This window comes from Fusarium vanettenii (assembly GCF_000151355.1).
Source record: "Fusarium vanettenii 77-13-4 chromosome 4 genomic scaffold NECHAsca_3_chr4_2_0, whole genome shotgun sequence".
Classification (NCBI taxonomy): Eukaryota; Fungi; Ascomycota; class Sordariomycetes; order Hypocreales; family Nectriaceae; genus Fusarium; species Fusarium vanettenii.
The window spans coordinates 146956-158062 of NW_003315879.1; the positions used below are offsets into that span (position 1 = coordinate 146956).

General features: G+C 54.1%; 4 protein-coding genes across 4 annotated transcripts; 3 read left to right on the forward strand and 1 right to left on the reverse strand.

The window, feature by feature from the left end:
* Window positions 1–5: 5 nt before the first annotated feature.
* Window positions 6–1618, forward strand: NECHADRAFT_92428 (uncharacterized protein; the record flags this gene model as incomplete). Its single annotated transcript, XM_003051454.1, has 3 exons — window positions 6–63; window positions 143–675; window positions 746–1618. The coding sequence occupies 3 exons, from the start codon at window positions 6–8 to the stop codon at window positions 1616–1618; spliced, it is 1464 nt and encodes a 487-aa protein (XP_003051500.1).
* A 1958-nt stretch (window positions 1619–3576) lies between these two features.
* Window positions 3577–6625, forward strand: NECHADRAFT_68009 (uncharacterized protein; the record flags this gene model as incomplete). The annotated part of the gene is made up of 3 exons (XM_003051455.1): window positions 3577–4997; window positions 5044–5770; window positions 5972–6625. The coding sequence occupies 3 exons, from the start codon at window positions 3577–3579 to the stop codon at window positions 6368–6370; spliced, it is 2547 nt and encodes an 848-aa protein (XP_003051501.1). The 3' UTR covers window positions 6371–6625.
* Window positions 6626–7012: 387 nt separating this feature from the next.
* NECHADRAFT_92430 (uncharacterized protein) lies at window positions 7013–7860 on the forward strand (the record flags this gene model as incomplete). Its single annotated transcript, XM_003051456.1, has 3 exons — window positions 7013–7073; window positions 7228–7278; window positions 7337–7860. 3 exons carry the CDS (start codon window positions 7013–7015, stop codon window positions 7858–7860), a joined length of 636 nt encoding a protein of 211 aa, XP_003051502.1.
* A 422-nt stretch (window positions 7861–8282) lies between these two features.
* NECHADRAFT_38238 (uncharacterized protein) lies at window positions 8283–10493 on the reverse strand (the record flags this gene model as incomplete). Its single annotated transcript, XM_003051907.1, has 1 exon — window positions 8283–10493. The coding sequence occupies one exon, from the start codon at window positions 10491–10493 to the stop codon at window positions 8283–8285; it is 2211 nt and encodes a 736-aa protein (XP_003051953.1).
* Window positions 10494–11107: the final 614 nt, after the last annotated feature.

Genomic DNA, 11107 nt, shown 5'->3' on the forward strand with positions numbered 1-11107 from the left:
GGATTATGGCAGATTTCGAAGACGCTCCTCTCTCTCCTGAGGATGAAGAACAGCTCTGGACTGGTGAGTTTGGATGGCGGCGCGCGTCTGCCGCCGAGAAAACTGGCCTGCATCGAAGCAGACTGACACCATGTGTTTGCAGAACTTGGAAAATGCGTCTCGAGCAAGTGCGAAAGCCACGAAACGATCGACGATGCCCTGCGCACCTGGGTAGAACTGACCACCCGCCTCCGCGACCACTTCTGCGAGTCCCAGGATGAAATCATCACCTGTGCCCAGATGCTCCTCGCCAGCGACCTGTTCCAGGCCAACAAGGAATACGTCCGCAACCAGATCATCTACAGCCTCCTCCAGGAGGACGAGATCGGACCGCTCCACGCCATCGCCTGTTTCCTCCTGCTCGATGGTTGCCAGGACGAGACCATGTTTCCCCGCATGGTGGGCGAGTCCTGCTTCCCCCGCCTCCTTGAGCTCATCAATGGCCGTCGAGACGCAGATCCGCGTTTGCATCGACTTTTGCTGCAGCTCATGTACGAGATGTCGCGTATGGAGCGGCTTCGAGTCGATGATTTACAGGTGGTCGACGATAGCTTTGTCCACTACTTGTTCCGCTTGATTGAGGAGGTGTCTGACGATGTTCATGACCCCTACCACTATCCTACGATAAGAGTTTTGGTGAGTAGCAGAACATAATGCTAGCGTGCAGTGGCGACTAACATGAAAACAGCTTGTCTTGAATGAACAGTATATGCTCGCGTCGACCGATGCCGCCAACGATCCGTCCTCACCCTTGACCAACCGAATTGTCAAATGCCTGAGTCTACATGGACCGTTTTTCAGGACTTTTGGAGAGAATATTATCCTGCTTCTAAACCGTGAAACGGAGACTTCGTTACAGTTGCTTATCTTGAAGCTGCTGTATCTCCTGTTCACAAACAAGGCGACATACGAATACTTTTACACAAACGACCTGAGGGTGCTCCTCGACGTCATCATTCGGAACCTCATGGACCTTCCGGACGAGAAGATGTCTTTGAGGCATACCTACCTACGAGTCTTGTATCCGTTGTTGGCGCACACCCAACTGAGCCAGCCGCCACACTACAAACAGGACGAGATCCTTCGGGTGTTAAACATCCTTCGAGGCTCGCATAATGTGCATTTTGCGCCAGCTGACGAGACTACATTGCGCCTGGTCGATCGTGTTTCAAAGGTCAAATGGATTGAAGAGGTGGAATCGCCCACACAAGGGTCCGGTGAGGCAGAGGTGGCTCGCAGGTTTTTGGGCATCAGCTTGTCGCGCTCCGACACCGCGAGTAGTATCAGCGTAAGCGACGTGGCAGCAGTTAAGGAGAAGCCTGGTGTGCAGACGCCGAGCCGTGCGGGCGAAGAAGCAGACGCCGACGGCTCAGAGGAGGGCGTCACGATGGCATCCAGGCCCAAGAAGCCTCTACCAGCAGTACCAAAGCATCGACATGGAGTCCCGTTTGCACAAAAGTTTGTCAACGGGGGCCAGAAGAAGACTCCTCCTAAAGCGCCGCCTCCGAGACGACGAGGGAAGATGAAGACGGTTGAAAACCCTCCCGCAGAGCCGGCCAAAGAGGCCGTTCCAGAGTAGGTGGCGTGAACCCGTTCTTGCAAACACAACTTATGACCAGGAACACAAGAGTTACAGAAGACTATTGGGGAAAGATCTGTGGATAGTGGAGAGCACCGATCAAGGTCATGACGCTAGGGAACTGTTGGTTTGACGACGGCGTTGTGGAGCTTTCACTTTGTTGGGCACAAAGCATCAGGCATGGCGTTTTGGGATTATTCGGGGAGATTGCCAAGTATAAACGCCGGCGGCCTCATTACTATAGCGTGTAGAGACTATCTATACTGAGTTGGTGAATGGATAGGTCCGTGAGAAGAAGCTCCTTGGTAACAAAGGAGTTAACAGAAGAATTCAGAAGAATTCACGTCTCACAATGACATGTGACGAAGGCATCATTGAGGGGATTGTACGACTCCGTGATACCAGATGGACAGCTCAAAGACACTCGGATGTAACTAGCCCAAGGTTTGCACAGCGTCTTGCCCAGGAACTCAAAGATACGGGTACTCAGCCCAGAAGAGTGCCGAGCCGGATCCGGCTGTGCTGTAAGGACGACAGAACGCTAAGCCCAGGGAGAACCCACATGCCGGAGACATCCAGGTGATTAACGAGTCGATGAAACAACAAGCTGCAGATCTGGGAGACGGTGATGCCGAGGGATAATGAACATCAACGCAGGAACGTGACGCGGGCCCAGACGGAGCCGTGTGCGTCCGGCGCGTGGCTGAGCAGCAATAGCAGAAACAGTCGAAACCGGGGGACCGTAAGACTCTGGGGGAAGATGACGATCGTCGTTTGGTTTCTTGCAGGTCGAGGGCATCACCAAAGAGGGAAACGTTCTTGGAGTGGCGTCGGCGACGTCATGGTGGGAAGTGGAGGTGGGGGAAGGGAAGAAACTGGCTGCAAGCAGCAGGTGTTTGCGGGTGGGAGAGGCACAAGAAAGTACCTTTGGAGTGCTAGTCCTGACAGGCGTGTAGGGGTCTTTTGCTGCCTGTGTGCCAAGAATTAGGGGGTCTGGGTGCTGTCAGAGGATGTACCTTGCAAGTATCGCCGCTAGATGAGCCCATTTGGTGTAAGTGACGGGTTCTTGGCGGGCAACTTCACTCAGGGAACCGGCTCCTTTACCCTTGCTGGCTTTGTCTGAACATCTGCATCATCGTCCTGTCCTGCCCTAAACAAACCATCGCAACGACCATCACTAACATCATACATTGCCGCCCCAAGCTGTCACCGGCACACCTCCAGTACCTTTCCTCAGCTCGGTCGTTTTTTGTACCGTCCTATCCTTGGCGTCTGCTAGTTATATCGTCCTCGGCTGGATCCATAAACAGACATCCAGCTCTCGAAACCTACACCGAGGTCTAGATTCACTGCATCTTGTGTCGACCTGTCCTCCACGTTCACGAACAGACCCTGATCTTCAGTCCATTACCCGCTGACTCGAATCTCATACCTCGTCTCCACTCGAGCTGCGTCTTAGGCTGAGCTCTCAGATAATTAATCAAGATACTGTACGTCGCATCTCCATCATCATCATCGCTGTCTCAGGCCCCCTCCACACTGGAACAGACGACGGTGAGGTGGGCTTCCGGGAGCCACTAGTCTCACTTCTGGACTCGAGCGACGTCCCTTCTGGTGCTAGCTCGCTGGGTGTCGACGTGCGCCGTCAGCGGCCATTGTGCGCCCATTGCGTCAACACCATCATCCTGCCGCCCGTAACGTAACCTGGAAGTTTACACCCTGATTTTGGTTGCGTCCATCCCGTCCTCTTCGCCCAGCAACCAGCCAAGCCCAGCTGCATGCTCCGCTGCAGTGCAAAGTACTCCCCTCCACACCGCGCATATACTGACTGTCTAGGTTCCTCGCCCTTCCATCTCGGTCTCCTCGTGGTCCATCCCGTCCGTCCTTTTTCTACACCATCACTAGTCCTGTCCTGTTAGCTACTTGGGAGCAGGAGGGATAACAGCGCCACCTCCGCCATGGATCTACCACACTCCCAATCCCAAGGTCAACCTTCATCTCTTCCACATCATCCGGCCTCCGCTCAGAGTCCTTATTATTCATACTCTTACGGTCAAGATTCTCCTCCTGAATCCTCCTCGGCCTCATACCAACGCGCAACCGCCCTCAACACGGCCGCCAACGCAAATACGCAACCTCATCCACAATACGACGACGACTACCACGTCTCGAATTCTACACACGCGCCGCAGCAGCTGTCGCAGCAACAGGGTCGTTTCACCGAGGAATGGGGAGCCGCACAGCGTGGACCTTCTGTCCTTCTTGATTATCCTCACAACGGCGCAAGCATGCAGCGCGCCAACTCGGTGCACAGCTTCAATGCTGGCGACGACTCAGCGCTCCCTGTGCGCTCCAACACTCTCAAGAAAAAGAACTCGCTGCGCCGCAATGGGAGCCTCAAGCGTAGCAGCAGCCATCGTAGCATGAGGGCTGGCAGCGTCAAGAGTCTCGCCTTGCAATCTACCTCCGATCCCGATGAGGCGCACAGTGCTTTCCACTGCCCGGTTCCCACATCTGGCAACCCGACCGATGCGCTCGCAAACCGGTTTCAGAACTGGCGAAAGGTGCTCAAGGATCTCATCGCATACTTTCGTGAGATTCAGACACACTATGAGCACCGCTCCAAATCTCTCATCAAGCTGGCCAATGTTTCCAACAACATTTCAGCACCGCCCGGCTTCCTTCAATCGGCGGGTATTGATGATGCGCTTCAATCTCTGCGAGTCTACAACAAGAACGCTGTTCTCGAAGCCAACAAGGCTAAGGAGATTGAAGATGACGTGATTCTCGCCCTGACTGGATTGCGAAGCGATCTTCAGCAGAAGATCAAGGAAATTAAGAACCTCTCGGGTGACTTCAAGAATTCGGTTGAGAAAGAGATGGACCACACTCGCAAGGCAGTCAAGACTCTTGGTGATACCTTGGGGCGGAATGAGCTTGATGAGTCGTTGACAACCGGCAAACAAGACCCATACTTGCTCCGCTTGGCTGTCGACCGTCAGGTGGAACGGCAGATTGATGAAGAGAATTATCTGCACCAGGCATATCTCAACCTGGAGAACTCGGGCCGAGAGCTAGAGTCGATCGTTGTTGGAGAGATCCAGAAGGCCTATAATGCCTACGCTGGCATCCTTAAGCGTGAGGCCGACAACTCGTACAGCGTCATTGGCGAGCTTCGAGACGGCCCAATTTCCATGCCCAAGGACCACGAATGGATGCACTTTGTTACCCACGACGAGAAATTCGTCGACCCGACAATCCCCCTCAGGACGGCGGACCAGATTCACTATCCCGGACAGGACCACGAGGCGGCGCAGGAGATCCGGGCCGGATTGCTGGAGCGAAAGAGCAAATATCTCAAGAGCTATACAGCCGGCTGGTAAGTCTATTGTCTTGCGAATGAGGGCTCTGCTAATATATCCCAGGTATGTACTTTCTGCGACTCACCTCCACGAGTTCAAATCGGCGGACAAGGCGCAAGCCCCCGTCATGTCTCTATACCTTCCAGAACAGAAACTAGGATCTCATTCGAACGGAGAGGGCTCTTCCAACAAGTTTATTCTCAAGGGCCGTCAGACGGGTGGTATGCACCGTGGACACACCTGGGTCTTCCGCGCCGAGAGCCACGATACCATGATGGCTTGGTACGAGGATATCAAGGTGCTCACAGAGAAGACGCCTGAGGAGCGCAGCCAGTTTGTGCGCAGCCATTCTAGGAGCCTTAGCCGATCATCCCGACGGTCAGTTAGTAGCGATGGACTGGTCGACGAGGAAGACGAGGAGCCCTTCACGGCCGACACCGAATCCTTCACCAACCCGGGACCGAGGCAACACGATACGACCCCCCGGCGATCTCAAGCAGGTGGGCGGTTCCCATCTGATATCCAAGTCAATGCGCAACGTGGCTTACAGGCCTCTCATTCGCCTTCTAGTGTAAGCTCCGGGTTCCAGGACAACCACAAGGACTCCTTGCCGCCGATTGTGACGGGGGCCCTGGTTGGATCGGCAGCTGGAAACTCTAAACAGAACCGGGAGAATGGTCTGGGCTATGGAGCTGTGCACCAGACACCTCTGGACGAGATGCCCTCGAATGCTGCCATTGCCAGCCAAAAGGCACACTATGATGGTGTCAACCCTTACACGAGCGAGCCCGTCCAGCAGGCCCCGGTTGAACAGATGACGATTCATCAGCCCCAGCCCCAGCCGCCTTATCCACAGTATCCCGTTGGGCTGTCGGAATACGTCGAGGAGAACCGAGACGATACCCGTTTTGTTCCCATCGTGATTCCTCAGGGTAAGGAGGATCGCGACAACAAGCCACCGTATGACATGCAGGGCAACACGCATGAAGAGCGGGAGCAAGACAACAACGGATACGTCCTTGGTCCTCAGACCTCAACTTACAACCAGACATCCTACAACGACTCTGCGTCATATGACCGGGAGGCGTCTTCTAGCCAGCAGCCAGGCTGGGATGATCATACCAACAGTGGTGCCAAAGCAACCAACTACCGCATGATGACAGTTGGAGAAGGATTCCCCAGACTGGATGGCGGCGCTGCTGGCGAGTCTCAGCCTTCTACTAACAAGCCGGAATCTGTGTTTACGGAGCCCGACTCGGTTCTTCTCCGAACAGACGACGAGGATGATATTCCCCCTGTGCGACCTGGTGGCAACAACCGCACTGAGAGCCACAACACTATTTCCAACCTGCACATTCCTGGTGGCTATCCTAAGAGCACTTTTGCGTGAGGTGGACTGGCGCCACTGGGCTTCTCTTTAGTGTGGGCATTTCGTTACTCGATTTCCTTTTGGTTGGAGTGTGTATATGGCAAGGAAGGGGTGCAGTTTCAAAACAATGGTCATGGATGGAGCGAGTAGTCTCGTTGAGGGTCAGGAGGCGTTCGCTACGAGACGTGTGCTTTGTATATCCCTCGTTAGGCAATGAATTTTGAGTGTTTGTTTGGAAGCTATTTAGCGAGTTTCGTAAATTGAAATGAATCAGTGAAAATGATGACATTATCATGAAGTTGTGAGTGTTGAGAGTGAGTGACCTTGAGCATCAAGTTGGGGCTGGTGTAGGTACGTACCTCATTCCACCAGCCACCCGGTAAAACTCATAATCCGAAAATGCGTCCACCCACCAATCGGCGTGCTCCAAGCTAGCTTCCCGCCAGACCTTTGGTGGGAACAAGGCGATTTTCCTTTCTGAAAATTTCACACTTGGAAAAAAAAGTTGGAAGCAAACGATCCCCATCGCGAAACCAACTTCCTAACGAAGGTTTTTCCAGCAACACCAAGCGAGCGAGGACGATCGAGTCGTGCGCGAATCAAGCAGCTTCAATTGGCGACCCGGATTTTCAATCCAATACACAAAAAAAACAACGCGCCATCATGTCTTTCCGAGGCGGTTCGCGAGGTCGGGGCGGTAGCGGCTTTGGCGGTCGCGGAGGCGGTATGTCCCCTTGTTCCTTTTTATAAGATGTTGGATAGGTTGAGGGTACTTGGGAGGGAAGTTACAAGAGGGGAAAACGTTGAGAGAATGAATTGGAGTCTAGGAGTTGGTGTTGAAGTTGAGATGACAAGTTGCTAACGTGTAATGTTCTCAGGCCGTGGAGGTTTCGGACAGCGAGACATGGGTCCTCCTGCTCAGATCCTCGGTGTGTAACCCCCTACTCCTGCTCTTGAGTATTCGAATTCACTGACCTGTATGTTCAGAGATGGGCAAGTTTATGCACGCGTGCGAAGGCGAAATGGTCTGCGAGTCCATCAACCCCAAGGTGCCTCACTTCAACGCGCAAATCTTTCTCGAGAACAAGACGGCCGTCGGCAAGGTCGACGAGGTCCTCGGCCCCATCAACCAGGTCTTCTTCACCATCAAGCCCACCGAGGGCATCCAGGCCACCTCTTTCAAGGAGGGCGACAAGTTCTACATCGGCTCCGAGAAGCTCCTGCCCCTCGACAAGTTCCTCCCCAAGCCCAAGCCCCCGCCTGGCGCTCCCAAGGTGAAGCGTGCTGGTGGTGGTCGTGGCGGTCCTCGTGGTGGCGGCCGTGGTGGTTTTGGTGCTCGTGGAGGTGGTCGTGGTGGCTTTGGCGGTGGCCGTGGTGGTCCTCGGGGTGGTTCTCGAGGTGGCTTCGGTGGCCGAGGAGGTGGTCGCGGTGGCAGCGGTGGTTTCTCTCGGGGTGGCAGCGGCTTCGGTGGTGGTCGAGGACGTGGTGGTTTCAGCCGAGGTGGCCGATAAACGACATGACCTCCTTGAGAGTTTCGAGCCCCGACACAAAAACGCGACCCACGAAGGTGTTGTTGGAAAGGAGGGGAAGAAAGAAAGGGAAATGTGTATTCTTTTTTTTGGCGTTATACGGTCTTATTTCCAATTACTGTTGTCGTTTTTGCTTGGTTCTGGTTTTTCCCCCGCTGGCTCTTTATATCCGATCCTATAAATGCGCGCTCATGGCGCAGCATTGGGATTCTGTACAGACGCAGAGGATTCAAGAAGGAAGAGGAGAGAGAAAACAAAGACGGGCAACTTTTACGCTCACTCGTTTCTTGTCTGTTGCCTTTCAAGTGCTGTGTATGACGACTACAACTATCGACGCTCGCCGGGGTATAAAAACTAACAGCAATTCCTCCCAAGTACATTGACATGCCAATCAATTATCCAATTCAACGCCTTAAACAAGCAGCACAGAGAAGGCCCAAGGCCAATACAAGGCTCAACCCGCTCATCCCCAACCCAAAATACTGCGCGTCTCTGTACCCTTCCCGAGGATATGTACCTCTATTGCTGTTCCCCATCTCTACAGCACCCGCCATGCCCAAACTCACAGCAAAGCTGAATGCTGCCCACGTCGTACTGAGACTACTTGCGAGTCCGGGTTGTCCTTGAGGAACGCTTCGAGTCAGGGCAGTAACAGAGGACGGAATCACCAAGACAATCCCAGCGCCCATAAAGATGGTGCTGATAAAGGGATTGACCCAGTAAGACTGCTTTTCTGAAGCCGTAGCCATCAGGGCAGAACCAATCAACGAGAAAATTGCCGCCACCGCCATGGCCAGGTGAGCCGTCAAGTCGTGGGCCACAAAGGGGGAACACATGAACCCAACAACGACACCGACAACAAGCACGGGAACCAGCCCTGCTCCAACAAGCAAAGGTTTCCAGTCTCCCAAAACTTCCATGAACTGGGTGAAATACCAAATCCAGACTCCAAAGGCTGCCCAGCTCGCCGCCACAAAACCAAGAGTGAAGCAGGCCGGTATATGCATCGATTTGACGGGAACCAGAGGATGACTCGCTTGCGTTTCGAAAAACGTGAATAGTGGGATGAGGATGAGGCCGGCAAATATAAGGATATATGGCTCCGGGCTTTCAAAGGTTACAATAGGCGCCTGGTTCCAGCCGACGCAGAAAAGAACCAGAGCAGCAACGCCAAACACCAGACCTAGAATGTCGAGTCGTTTCCAGAGATTGCCCTCGAAGTCGTGGACCAAAACCCTCTTGGACGGAATAAGGAGAGCGCTAGAAACCCCCAGCGCTAAACACACAGCTGCCAGTGAGTAGAATGCCCACGACCAAGAGCCAAACCCGGCAAAGAGTCCTGTCATGACAGAACCAAGGACCAAGCCCAAAGGTACAGCAGCGTCGAACAAGCCCATGGCGAGCGTCTTTCGAGGACCAGGCGGATAAGCACGCTGAAGCATGGCCTGGCCGTTGGGAATGATCAATGCAGGTCCAATTCCTTGCATACCACGGCAGACACAAAAGTAGACGGTCCCCGAATCGCCGTTCCTTTCAACGTATACACTCAGTCCAGCGAGGAGACTCCACAGGGCGAACCAGAGATAGCCCAGGATAAATGTCTGCCTCTGACCACAAACACTTCCAAGTCGATTACCGAGAAGAGTCGTTGCCCCAAAGCCAAGGGCATATGCTGCCGAGTACCACGCGAGGTGTCCCGTCGTTCGCTCCGACTCTGAGAAAGACTCGCTAATTTTTCGAGCCGGCACCAAGGTCTGAGCAAGACCAGCAAACCCCAGCACCTGGGCCATGCAGATGACGGCAACAAAGAGGGTTTCGTTGGTGGCGTAGTTGAACTCGATCGGCTTGGCGCCTCGGGTCAGGGGTTTCCTCCGTACGCCACCTTTAGATACTGGAGATTCGACATCGGTGCCTGCGCGAATGAGGGTGGTTGTGCCGAGAGGTTGCGTTTCGGTACCGATATCGGGTCTAAGAGCCATGTACTGATGATGCTGAGTAGTCGATCTAAACGCCTCGAAGCGTCTAGCAGCGTTGACTAGTCCTCCATGGTTGACTGAAAAGTCCGTTGCAAGCTGAGGTGGGGAGACGTGAGGTTGACGTTCTGAGAGGTTAACTGGGATACTGAAGCGAGGAGGAGGAGTGTGAGGTGTATCCAGTCGAGCAGGTAGATTCGGTGTTGCAAGGCGGATCAAGTCTTCGGGACCTGGCCCTGTGGTTTCAGTCATCTCCGTGTACATGTCTGTCTCGAGGAGAGAATCCGACTCGGCGTCTGGTGAACGTCCTGGGGCAAGCACGTTGGGCACAGGGCTGGTTTGATAGGGAGATATCGAAGACGGGGACATGTCAGACACGCTCATGTGCCTCATGGGATCTACATCTAGCAGGCGCTCGGTTGATTCGCTGGTGTTGGAAGAGCTTCGAGAGTGTGTATAAGTCGGCGCCGGCGCCGGGGGAGCGTAGCCACCATACTGCTGTTGGTAGTGGTGACGAAAGGACTCGGTCACGGCGATCATTGTGTCAGTGACATTCTGAACAGCGGCATTGACGCGGAGGTGCTCGCGGCGAGCCTCTGACTTCTCTGAGTCCTGCCTCTCCAGACTCCTAAGAGGCTCCATCGTGAGGGAGGGTGAATGAGGGGGGAGCAGCAGTCAGCAACAAAGGACGAGCGTCAGCAACAAAGGACGAGCGTCAGCACCGATCGACATTCATAGCCTCAGGTCAGTGAGCTTTTGGTTGGATGAGCTGAAAGAGGATCAATGAGGAGGGTGCATTAACAAGAGAAGGGAAGCCACAGCAGAAGCATCATGACTGAATCAGAGACCATAGAGCGAGCGTGAAAAAGGTTCTAGAAGATGGAATCGACTCGTCAAAGGACAAGCAAGGACTGCGGCGGACGCCATGGGTATTAAGAATCCTGCGCTTGCAAGGCGAAAACGATCAAATGCCCAGACCAGACCATCCACCCATCCGGGACTGAGGCGCCGCCGCGTCTGAGCCGCCAGGGCTGACTCTTGGCTCCTCACCTCCGCTGCTAGGCCCAGGGCCTAGTTGCGATGAACCGAGATGAAGGATGGGGGCTCTCACTGTGAGCGAGCCAGAAATAGTTCACCCAGACCCCAAATGCCGGGGTTTGTCGAGCAGGAGGATCATGACTCTCTCCACTTCTCTTGTTGGTCACTCTCTTTTTTCTCCATTTCTCCCCGCTTGTAGGACTTCTTCCAGGATCTAG